The sequence below is a fragment of the Sciurus carolinensis genome, chromosome 4 (assembly GCF_902686445.1).
Source record: "Sciurus carolinensis chromosome 4, mSciCar1.2, whole genome shotgun sequence".
Lineage (NCBI taxonomy): Eukaryota > Metazoa > Chordata > Mammalia > Rodentia > Sciuridae > Sciurus > Sciurus carolinensis.
Genome location: NC_062216.1, coordinates 79,518,233 through 79,531,011, shown reverse-complemented (window position 1 = coordinate 79,531,011; position 12,779 = coordinate 79,518,233). Strand labels below are relative to the sequence as shown.

Sequence of the window (12,779 nt, the reverse complement as noted above, 5' to 3'; positions counted from 1 at the left end):
TTGACATGTGTATCTTGACATGACAAGCCAGGATCTACTTTGAGAATTCTAGATTCTATTATTTTATTGAAATTTGTTTCAATTGAATAGTAAAGAAAGTGAACAATACCACTATAAGTTGTCTTACCAACCTTATCTGTGTCTGAAGATCAAGAAAATACAGATGCCATTGAGAGGGGGTTGTTAAATTTCTTTAAGTTGTTTTACTTTTAGAGGAAAATACTTGGGCTCTGAAGTAAGGGAGTCCCAAGTTTGAGTTCTGGTTCCTCTGTGTCAGTTGCATGCCCTCAGGCAAATTATTTTCCTCTTTGAACCTTAGCTTAAGGCTTAGTTCAGTATTTTGTGTAAAATGAGAACAATGCCACAGAGTTGACATGAGGACCAAATTGGATGATAGGTACAAAGCACAAGTACCTAACATGATAGATGCTCAATAGATGGTATTACTTGGAAGTATAATTGTTAACAGACAAATCTCAAAACACTTCCTTTGCTTCAATGCCTTTGTATTTAAAGCACACACATAAGTTTCACAGTCACATTCATATGAATGACACATTTTTTGGTCTCCATTGACTAAATGCCGATTCATACAGGCACTTCTAGTTACAGTCACCTATTTCCATGGTCCCCCTCATTCACAGTCAGAGCATCAATCTCTTCTTTTTTAAGGTTTTTCAAGTCCCCCTCCCCTCTGTTTGTCCTCATCCCCTCTAGGTCTTGTTCTGTCTCTCTTGCCTCTTCACAGTCAGACTTCCTAGAGGAGCTGCCAGCTCTTGCTCTCTCTGCTTACTTTCTATCCTGGTTTCACCTCTAACCCTTCCCCAAACGGGACCTCCTGAAGCTATCTCTGCTGTCAAAGGGCAATGCTTGGTACCTGGAACTGCTTGGCTTCCCAGCAAACATGATCACCAGGATTCACTACCTCCCTCCTCTTAAAAAACTCTGAGGCTACACAGCGTCCTACTTCTACTTTCTTCCCTCACCTCTGTTCTTCCTCTATCTCCAACCCTTTAATATGAAGGTTCCCCAGGGCTCTCACTGACCTTTCTTCTTGGCCAATCTTGTCTGCTCCCACAGCTTCAACTGGCCTACACTAAATCTGTTTCTGACAGGAATGTCTTCTGAACTGCAGGACCACATTCATTTAACTCTGGGTTGTTACACAGGCTCCACAAAGTTCATGTGTCAGACACAAAAATCTTTACAAACTAGAAAGGGTTCCCTAGTTTGATAAATGCTCAGTTAGTTCATTAGGCCAGAAAGTTGGGAGTAATTCTTAACTCTCCTCTCTCTTTTTTTCTAACATCCAGTCACTAAGACCTATAGACAGCCTTCTAAATATTCTTGGAATCACTCCCTTCTCTCTATTGGAGCAACTTAGTTCAAGTCGCCATCACTGTTCCTCCAGCCAAACAGACTGGTCCACCTTCACCTCTCATCTCTGTACCTTGCCATGCTAGTCCTCTGCTTAAAATCCTGCTAACACTTTGCAAAGCTCTGTGCAATCTACTGAAGAAAAAATGACTGACTAGGTGAATGGTTGTAAAGTTGCAGTGTATTCCATTATGTTTACCCTCCCTGAGTTTGCCTGGCTAGTCCTATACAGGAGGTGGTTGGGGATTTCCAGTTTTACTATTATAAATAGAATTGCTAAGGACATCATTTTATTTTTTGCCCATTATTGGATGATTTCCTGGGGATATTTTCTTAGGAATGGAACTATCAGTGAAAGGGTATGATTAATTTTAAAATTCTCATTATACACTGCTTGTTCTCAGAAGGCTTGGGCCAATGTTCAGTGTCATCTGCAATCTTTGAAGAGCCTCCCCCTTGCGGTTCTACCACTTCTCACTTTTCAAGTTTAGTAGATTTAAAGTAGAACCTTTCAACATTGGTAAATTTGCATTTTTCAGGTGATGATTTGCTATGAACATAAACTCATAGGAAGACTATCTAAAGTAACACATTCTTAAATTTGCAAACAATTCTCCATTCTCTTTCATTTTTATTCAGAGATTTTTGGTTTCCTTCTGACCAATTCTTAAAAGAGGCATGCCTGGTGTGGGAGGGATATTTTTCAGAAGCATCAGAAAATTCTCTCTGCTGGGTCTTTCCTGCCTGTGACAGGCTCAGGATGAAGTCCCCTGCATCTCATCACAAATTCAACAGTGAGAAGAACAGTGCAGTCACAGGCCAAGGGGGATCCCACTGGTGGCCAAAACATGACCATTCTTGTAATGGAACTGCTTGGCTTTTCAACTCTGCTTGATCCTAGTTTCTAAGCATTTCATTCAACTCATTTTTGTAGGTTAATTGAATTACAAACTTTTTATTCAATAGGGAGTGCCTTCTGTAAGCATAAAAATAAATTAGTCCTTTGCTTAGGAACAAATATTTGATATTTATCTTCAGATTTATGTCTTTGACACAGAGATCCTGAAGAGAAAAAGACAATTAGAATACAGATACAATAAAAAAAATTACCTTGACCTGGATATAGAATATAAGGTGAATTAATAGTGAGCTATTGAGAAAATAGAAATATTGTGAAATAATTATGTGCTTTATTAAAGGAAGTGCCGAGTGGTTTGTTTCATTTGGTCTCATGACATCACTATGTGACAGAAGGATCAGTTACCACCACCATTTCACAAATAGGACAAGTGAAGGGCTGAAAATTAAATGACTTTCCCATAAGTGACTTCTCTAAGCTTTTCTCTGATGTGTCATACACATTTTTTTTTTTTTTTTTTTTTTTTTTTGCTGTTTGTTCAAAGACAGTATGAGAAGAAAGAGCTGACTCTGTTGTCTTCACTCAAGGGTCATAGCTGTGACAGCTCCCACATTTCTGGGCTATAATTCTCCTTCTGTGATCTGGATCCATGGATTCTCTGACTTAATTCTAAAGCAGCCAGAAGACATAGCCATTTAATTTAGCAAACTACCTACCACTGGCTTAACAGAAATTTAGGCAAAAAGTTCAAGGAACTATCTAGAGATGACTAGTATTTTCAGATTAACTTTGAAATGGGAATTAACTGTATTCATGAATATAAGCAAAGTATATTTCCAAAGACAAAGGTTCTGGTGGATTGACAAGAGAAGAAATAATTTGCAAAATCACTCTGGTATACTAAAAAAACTGCGAACTTTAGTAGACTAAAATTCCCAATGTGTTTTGAAACCTCCAATAAACTTTTAAAATTGAATTGAAGGAATTTTGAAAATATGGTTCTTCCCCTTTTTTTTAGCAATGAATTAAATTGACACTAACTTGGGGGGTTTTGTTCTTATAAAATGGTGGGTATATAAATCCATTTTACCTGAATGCCCTACAAATGGATAACTCTAGATAAGCATGGATATGAATATTAACTTGTCTGTTCCCTCTTATTAATGTATTTTCTCGGAGTCCCAAAACAGTCCTGTAACCATATACCTCTCTGAATTCAAATCACTCCACAACCATTTAATTGTGCTAACTATCTAGTAGCTCAAGGATGAGGAAAAATTATTCTGTTTAGGTGAGGGTTTTACAAAATTGGAACCCTTTCACACTTATTCTTCAGCTTTGCCAGTATTATAAGCTTGTTATCTTATTATATCCTCTGATCAGGAGACCATTCCAAAAAGACCCCATTTATCTTCAACTGTGACACCTTCGGTTTAAAAACCAAGTAGCTATTTAAAGCACAACCCAAGTGCTCCCTGTTTTATTGTAGGGGTGGGAAAAGAGGACTCTTGTCCTGACAAAAACAAGTATAATTTGTTAAAATGACCAAATAGTAAGGTACACAGCAATGAGAGAAGCTGTTGTATTTGAACTTAAGGTATACTCATATTTCAGGCAATGATAATGCATGGAATCAGTTCTCTTCTCTACAATGCAGATGAGTTAGGAGAGCACAGCTTTGGGAAAGGCAGGGTGGGAAACAAGGCTGGGTGGAAAATACGGTCATTTCTATATGTGGTGGGGCCACCGGTACTTTGGTTTTATTCCAGTAGTGCTACAATTGTGAGAAGCTATTCCCAACTCTGTTTAGGTAGCAAAAAACATTCAAAGAAGAAAAAAAGAAAACAGGAAAAAATTGGGCAAAATATACGTTTTACAAGGTGATTAGGTGGAAGGAGACTGCCTGGAGGGTGGGAGGTCCTACTGTTTACTAAAAGCTTGACACCGTTTCAGTGTTGAAGTTGGGCCAAACTGTCAATAGCTGAAGGGAGCTGAAGACATACGTGGTCAAAACTCCATTTTACAGATGAAGAAACTAAAGTCAAATGAAGTGATGTGATTTATGACAAGTCAGGAGGAGAACCCAGGACACTGGGTGTCTACTATGCCAAATAACTAAAGTAGAAAGCCCACATCAGAAGAAACAATGGCAAAGGTTCCGTCTGAGAAAGAAAAAAGATTTTCTACCCAAACCCTGTCTCTTGCCTGAAGAGAGCACTAGTGCCTACATCACACCTCATCTGGCTGGCCGGGGCTGTTGGTCACTTCACAAGTGGCTCTTCTCTGCATGTCTTTGTTCTATCCTTCAGAGCCTCAGATGATACTCCTTTGCACTCTGTTAAGCTTTCTTGTAGCCCTTACTGACAGGTGTCACTTTGCAATTCTGTCCATAGTTTTCTGGCTGATGCTTTAATTAAATTACCCACAGTATAAATTCACCTTTATCCCAACTCACAATAGTCTATCTACGGGGACAATACTCTTATTATACCCAGCTCTGACTTTGTTCCTCTTTCACATTTCTGGTTGTAGGACAGGACATGTTTTCTTTCTCTTTCTTTTCTGCCTGCTCCCAAATGAACTCTTTCCACGTATTCCAAATCAGCTCCCCACCATAGCTGACCATGTTGTGCCTGAAGCACTATTGCCTGGGTCTCACAAATCCCATTCTGGACTTCACTGTCTTGCATTAGAATTACAGCAACGGCACTCTCTCTAGCTTTCCTGCTTGTAGTGACTGTGACCCACTGAATCTACCCTCTGCACTGATGGCAAATATCTGTCCCAAAGGGAAACCTCCAATCAGATCATTCTCTTGACCAAACTTTCCAGCAGTCTCCCATCATCTACAGAATGAGATCCAATCTTCTTCACCTGGGCTTTTAAGGCACACTCAAGCTGGTTCATCATTCCACCAATATTTAGTGAGTGCCAACTGAATGCTATGACCTGTGCTAGGTAGTGCAGAACAAAATCCCTGACCACACTGAGTTTTTCTACTCTAGACGACAGATATGGGGTAGAAACCAGTCAAGTATGTACTCTGTGTGCGTGGGTATGAGGGGCTATGAAGCAGATAATTCTCTGGGATAAAAGAGGAATGGCACCTAACCCAGACTGAGAAGGAACAAGATCCTAGGGATATAGGGTTGTGAGTCAAGTCAAGCTTTCCAGGAGAAAGTCACACAACTTGAAATGTGAGAAGGGAATTAGACAAGTGAGAGGAGGGATGATGAGTGACAGTGCAAGGTTTCAAATGGAGAATGCAGCATGTGCCACCTTATCTATGAACTCCTCATCTGGCAAACTGGCATATACATCCTCCTCGACACCCTTTCTTATTTCTCTCTTGTCTATCTTTCCAAGTTTTCAAAGTCCAGCTCCATTGCCGTACCCTTGAGCTTCACTTAATAATCTATCTAGACCTCCATACTGCTGTTGCAGAGTTGCTCTGTGAACACTCATGGAATGAATTTCTACTGCCACCACCTATCTGTGAACTGTAGCACCTTGTGTCTGGACTAGGTCACTGGTCTTAGCTGGCCTTCTTGTCTCCTGCCTCTTCCATGAGTAGACTTCTTCTTTTTTAACCATCACTCAAATCTATGGGACGAATCCTGCTTCAATATCCTCCGCCTGCTCAATTCCACCCATCCTTCATGTTCCAGACCAACTCCATTTCTTTTCTCACGTGACCCATTCCCATCTGCTCTCTCTCTTCTCCGGCTGTCTTTGGTCTTTAGGGTCAATACAATTCTGCCTCTATAACTGGACAGTAACTTCCTTGGGAACAGGGCCATATTCCACATGGTCTGTCCCAGCAAAGACTTGACAGAGTGGCAAGGAACCACTAACTGGTTTCACATATCTTTATTCAAAGCTTTGAGAAGAGAGAACCAAGTTACATAAAGAAAACTGAGAGGTCAACTGGGGAGGAAAACAGACCCACAATAAAGATGAGCATGTGAACTATGATGCAGGGGAAATTTACAGGGACTTGGGAGGAAGTCTTGCCCAGGGTCCAAGTCAAATCCAGTCAAACACACCACTGCGTTTTTCTTTTTTGTTTTTGCATTTGTTTTACACAAGTGGTTTCTCTGGAACACTAAAGAGTTAGGGGGTTTTGCCTTCAAATATGTAACTTTGCCTCTTTGAGTATAACACTACTGAATTTCCATTGGAACAGAAAAGGGAAGTATTTTGCAACAAATTCAAAGGAACTACTTAGGATAGTTTTATTTATATATATGGTTGTTTTATAGTCTTCTTGTTCTGAGATCACAAACCCCCCCAAAAATCAATGATTTTAGGCAAAATGTTTCTAGTATGCTTGAGTCCCTGATAAAACCTTAAAAATTACCTGTTTCCAGAGACATAAACTTTCAAGTTTCAATAACATCAACACTTGGGGGAAACTTCCCCTTTAGCATTTCTTCATACAAACAGTCAGCAGCAATTGGGAAAGGGAGGAGATAGTATTCTACTCTATAGTTTTATCTCACCCCCCCAAAATGGGGACATTTCCTAACATCATTTTATTAATTTCTGGCAGGCCTCCAGAGATATATAGGGTTGAATGTATTTAGGGGTTATACCATAATTTCAAGCAGGATCTTTGCCCTATGCCAAGGAATAAAAGGGACTCTCCCAGGCAAGTCACGTGGAAGTTGGGTCCACAAGGCAGCTCAACAGGATGAGGGCCTTTTGGTGCTTTGATAACTGACCCCACAGGAGAATAACCTGAGATGGAAGTTCCCCTTTGATATGTGCAGTCTCCAGATAGCTATTTTCTCCATAGACATGAAGTGGGAGAAATAAAATTGAGAAGCAAATCTGAGGCCTTACTCACATCAGCAACCTGCAAATGCTTGTTATTGAATTCAACCTTCTAATGTCATTCTAGGAGCCCATAATTTGACAAATCTTTATAGTTAGATAGGCTCTAGGAAACGTCAACTTTCATCTTCTAGGATTTTACACGTCTTACTTCAAAAAATGTCAGCACTCCACAGTCAATCATTCGAGGTCCTTTGAGTTATTGCTAAACTTGCTTTGGCTGCTAGGATCTCCCCATTCCCCAGCCCTTACCTTCAGTTCTCTCATTCCTATTTCCTTCCTATTCCCTCTGCCCCAGCAATGCCCACGTCCCTTCCTTTCTTGTCTGTTTTTAAATGAGCAGTTCACAACCCATACTCTTTCTCAGCCATCTCTTAAAGTCTTCAGAATCAGGGACCAGGTAGATGCGAAGACAGGAATGGCATTTTCTTTTTCATTTGGTGGCACAACTAGATCCCTTAAGTTCCAATGTCTGCAGGTCATAAGTGGGTTACCTCTTCTAACCTTAAGTCTCCCCTTGATCTGGAAACTTCTCCCCTAAAACTGGCTTAAGTCAGTGGAATCTTCCTTCTGTGAAAGAGTTATTGTCATTTGCCTATGATGACCTACTGTGGAGGTTCTGTGGGTGGGATGAGTGGTAGCAAACACCAACTGCTGACTTACAGATTTTCCATGTGGAGCCCATATGAAAAGTCCAGACTCTCACCTGAATGAGGAGATCGATAGCGGAAGTCCTCTTTGGTCAGCAGCAGGAGCGCTTTACCATTCATTTCGAATGTGTTGCTGTCAATTGGCCTTAAAGAAAACTCATTTTCAGCCCACTTGAGCCACTGGGCTACGTCATCCCTGCTCCAGTAGATTGGCTGCAAGCCTGTTGGAGACAGAGCAGGGCAGAGAGAGAGAGAGAAGAAAAGGTCTTGTCAGTTAGACATCTGGAATAAGGAATAAAGATCTCTAAAGAGTTAACAAAACTGAGTCTCCATGTCTCAAGAGCTCTTATGTTTGATTTCAAGTCCTAGGTAAAAACTCTGGTTTCCTAAGTTCTGTTGAATTATTATTATTATTATTAATTATTATTATTTTTTTTTAGAGGAAACCTGCCCCCTCTCTTTTCATGTGTCTGAGGGATGGTAGGTCTTAGAGCCCTGCCCCAGGGGCTATGTTAATTACAGATTTGTCCTAAGGAGCCCAAGGTAACCCAGGGGCACAGAATTAAGACAAACTACAACATGCTTTCCAATGGATCTTAGAATAGGAGCTGATCTGACTGTATCCCAGTGCCTTTTTGAAGTGAGAATGTTCCAGAGCTGGCCTTGACCTTCCAGAGCTGCCAAATAATGAAGTGTTCCCTGAAAACTCTTCCAGGAAGAAAGACTTACTCAGTCCCTGGGAAACCATCAGGCTAGCCTCTGGGAATAAGAGGGCAAGGTAAGGATGAAAGATCTTTAGCCTTTTTATTGGACTTGCTGATGTCAGAGCTTCCTGGGGAGGTCCTTTTGAGAAGGATCAGAAGAGGGTGGTGGGAGGTCTGGAGCTGAGGCCCAGGGTGGCTCAGGTTGGGTCTCTGGGAATCTGACTGGGAGTCTTATATTTTTATATTATTTTGCTGCTGGGAAACCTTTGCTATGTCATTCAAGTGATTAGAACAGTGGTTCCCAAAGTTTGAACTAAAGGACCTCTTAGGGTTCCCAAGACCTTTTCAGGGTATCTATGTAGTACAAGGTCTTTTCTTAATAATATTAAGAGATTCTTTGCCTCTTTCTCTCTTTTTCCTGACCAGATAGTGGAATGTTTTAGTGGCTACATGACAAGTGATACTGCAACAGACTGAATGCAGAAGATATGAGAATTTAGTTATCTTCTATTAAGCTAAATATTAAAGCGACTCATAAAAATGTACACTGCTACTTTTTGCATTTTCTTATATTTTAGAAAATATTTAAAAAAATGTATCTATATTAATGTACACTTGGCTTATTCTTTTTCAATGTTAATAAGTATTTTTAAAATTCCGTTTTAGTTTATAATATGGCAAATATAGATAAGATATAATTCACATGAGCAAAAGTTCTTGGGGGTCTTAAATAATTTTAAGAATTGAAGGGAGTTCTGAGAGCAAAAATTTAAGAACCACTGGGTCAGAAGAAGCTAGACAGCCCACCAGGGCTTCATTCTCTAAAATCATGTTATGACTCAGTAGTTCAAGCAGAGAACATGGAATCAATGTTTGCTAAGAGAAGCTTTAGTCTCTTAATGTAAGTTACTTAAACTTCCTAAGGAGACTCCCTGAGTGTGTTGTAAAAGTGTCCTTCAGTTAGATCCTGGAAAGAATCACCTTTTATCCTAAAATAGGCATGGAATATCCTTTCAAAGAATGATAGGTGGCGTCCTCTGATTCTATGGAAGTCCACTTAAACCCAGGTCATCCTGTGAGGCACCAGTAAAGAACTACTGGGCCTCAGAATCACTGGAGACAGGCATTTAAGAGTTTTTCTTTTGTGGGGGGGGTATATTTTTCACATGGAAAAAAAACAAATAGCATTATAGAATCATAAATAGTATGTGATTGCTTTGTGACCTTTAGTCTAAAACATAGCCACTAAAGGATTCAAAGTTTTGATTTTGACTGTTGACTGAGCCAGAAAGCAATACCTCTTTAAATGGTCCACAGATACAGTAGGAGCCTGGCTCTTTACAGTGACCTTGAAAATATCTACTGGGAATCACAGTGAAGTGGCAGCCAGCTCATCAAAGTCTCAATTTTTGAGCTAATAAAAACCTCCAACCATACTTCCTACTGTCAGTGGTGTCCCCTATGAATGGGATCAGCACAGTGATTAGCTGTTACATGTCTACTTTCCTCTCCTTCACATGAGGAGCAGGAACACAGTGGCCATTAAGGGACGAGTGGCAAGTCCAGTCAAGCTTGGCCTAGGAAAGCCCCTGGTGGAGAGAGGGCCAGAGAACAGAGGATGCTCAGGCAAGCAGGGGAAAGCATGGGGTAGCTTGTTGGGAGTGCCAGTGCCAAAGCAAATACAGAACTGAATCCTGCACGGGAGGGGAAATGAAAGCAAAATGCTGAAGTTTCTGCAGAGGACACACTGAGATGGAGGGAGGCGGGGAGAAGGGGGTGGGGGGATGCAAGTAGTAATTTGAGGTTCTTTATATTCTATGGAAGAAAATACTCATGAGTAATCTTTTCCCTAAATACAAGAAGAGTCACACACTGCAAACAGTGCTGCCGGTTAAGAACAACTGTTTCTCTTCTCACTTCCCATTAATTGCTCCCACAGCCCAGCCCTTGAGGCAACCAGGGCCCTAACTGGGTGGAAAGCCCTCACCAGGAACCCACCTGAGGCTCAATGGGACCCAGCAAGTTACAGAGAATACTTGGTAATCCTAGGAGTTTTACAAAAGTGACCCTGATGGAGCAATCTACCTGCTCGAGGCCACTCAATAAATGATCAGTCAAATGCTCTTCCATTAGCATAAAGAGATGGTGGACAGCTCACTGATCTCGAAAGAGGTCTGCTACACTTCAGGTAGTGCAAGTCAAGTCCCAGTGCGACTTCCTTTTTAATTCTACGGAATAAAAAGGTTTGGTATAGGATGTGCTTTGCAATTTTAATGGAGGAAAAAGAAGCCATTTCCTCAAACCTAAGGGCCCTTGTGTGTTAACACAAGTGGAACAGAGATTAGTATCTGGAGGCAACTCCGGTCTAATCAGAACCGTTTAATTTACTAAATAGTCATTTATTAAGCACTTTTATATACCTAGCACTGTTCTAATCACTTTATAAATATTAGTTCATTTAATTAAATGCTCACATAAGCCTTAAGATAGGGGCTCAGATTAGGAAACTGAGGCCCAACACATTTAAGGGATTTGCCCAAGGTTGTATGGCCATAGTAACAAGATGAGCTGAGATTCCAGCCCAGGAAGTCTGATCCCAGGGTCTATTTTCTTATCCATCACACTATACATATACATGCATTTCCCTTTCAAAAAAGACTGAACTGACTCCTACCTAGTCAAGATTGAGATCCTTGGAGGCATTCTCAAGCTATTATCAGACTAGAAATACAGTGAAAAGGAAAATCTTTAGATCCTCAGAGAAATAGATACATAAATAGGAAGAGGAGGGAGGTGCGGATGGGACTCTGCTTTTAATGCCTCCAGAAACAGAGCACTACTCTCCTGGGCTGCTTGTTCACAGGCACTCACTGCTCACAGCACTCAATTGCTTGGACTCTTCACATGACCTCACAGCTGCTGATGGGACAGAGGCTGCCTGGGCAAGGTGAGAGATGAACAAGTATAACTTGTTGTACAGTTGTCTCCTGAAATCTTGACTCAACAAAGTAAAAGAACATAGGTGCTAATGATTATTAGTTGGGTAGGGAGACACAGACACTGCATTGTTCTGCATCTATATACTAGTTCCTATGCACATAACAAACCCGTGAAAGTCATTTACTAAGACCAGCATTTTTAATGTCAATTAATTTTCACAGACTATTTGAGAAGAATTTTGTACAGAGGAAATGAGCTGCTATGATTAAGAAAATCACTCCAAATTCCACCACACTTTTTTCCCAGGGGGGTCAAGTCAAGTCGTGGTATCATACCTTATGATACACACAGGCTCTTAAACTTTCTTGATATCTTCAATTCCACATTCAAAGGGGGCAGCTGCATTCATCAGGGCAATTTTACCCTCATTTCAGACTTTAAGTTATGCTTACACTAATGATGGCAAGTGTGCTGGGAGTCAGAAGTCTGGATTTTATTCCCAGATTGGCCACTAATTAACATGTGATTCTGGGCAGGCTGCTCAGTTTCTCTCTGGCTCAGGGGCTTCATCTGCAAAATGAGGAGCTTAGAATATGGGATCGCTATTCCCTTCAGGGTTTAATACAGTCAGTATGCTCCTATTTTGTTTGAATCTTAAAAACCAGAGTACAAACTGCCAGGTCCTTAATTTTTCTGCAAAACTACTCCACGTTTATGATCATGACCCTGCGATTTTGTAACTTCCTGAAGAATCTTCTGAGTCATGGCAGACAGATTAGTGTTTAAGAGTGTCTTATATTTTCATTCTTTGAAAATTTGTAAGCCAGTCATGGCAATGATAAACAGAGCAGTTTACCTCTTTGGAGTTGATAAGACACTTCCCCATGTTACCAGCTTATGTAATTCCTGCAAAGCAGGTTAGAGTCTCATGTCAGTTTAACAGATGAGGAATGGAGTCAGTAGATGTGGTCTGAGCAATTACCAGTTCAAGCTATTTCACTATAGTAGCCACTTAGCAAAATCATCCATTATCCCAAACTTTATGTATAAACAGGAATTTACTCTAGATTCTATGGATAGGAGGGCAGAACCATAAAGTGAGAGAGACTGGAGATTATCCAAGATGGTCCAACTCCCACCCCATTTTAGTGAATAGGAAACTGAAGCCTGGAAAAGTTGATTAACTTGCCCGAGTGTCCTGACTCTTTCCAACATCCCATGTTTTCTCCAAACCTGACTTGACGACACACAATTCTGTAACCCTTGACATAGTGAGGACAGCTATCACTTCCTTCCTTAGTCATTCTATCTTCAGATTAAGTGTATGGTTCAAATACAACCTCTGCATTACAGTTCTTAGACCCTCACCAAACTGCACACCTCCTGTGAGGATGCTGTTTGACAGACCTTCCG

At 40.7% G+C, this 12,779-nt stretch overlaps 1 protein-coding gene across 5 annotated transcripts in view; it reads right to left on the bottom strand.

Annotated features, from left to right (window-relative positions):
- Window positions 1-12,779, bottom strand: part of Etv6 (ETS variant transcription factor 6) — a 219,141-nt gene that overhangs the window by 36,491 nt on the left and 169,871 nt on the right. For all 5 annotated transcript variants that reach the window (XM_047549040.1, XM_047549041.1, XM_047549044.1 and 2 more), the window contains one exon: window positions 7,779-7,943. In XM_047549040.1, coding sequence (XP_047404996.1) covers window positions 7,779-7,943 — 165 coding nt within the window. The remainder of the gene's footprint in view (window positions 1-7,778; window positions 7,944-12,779) is intronic.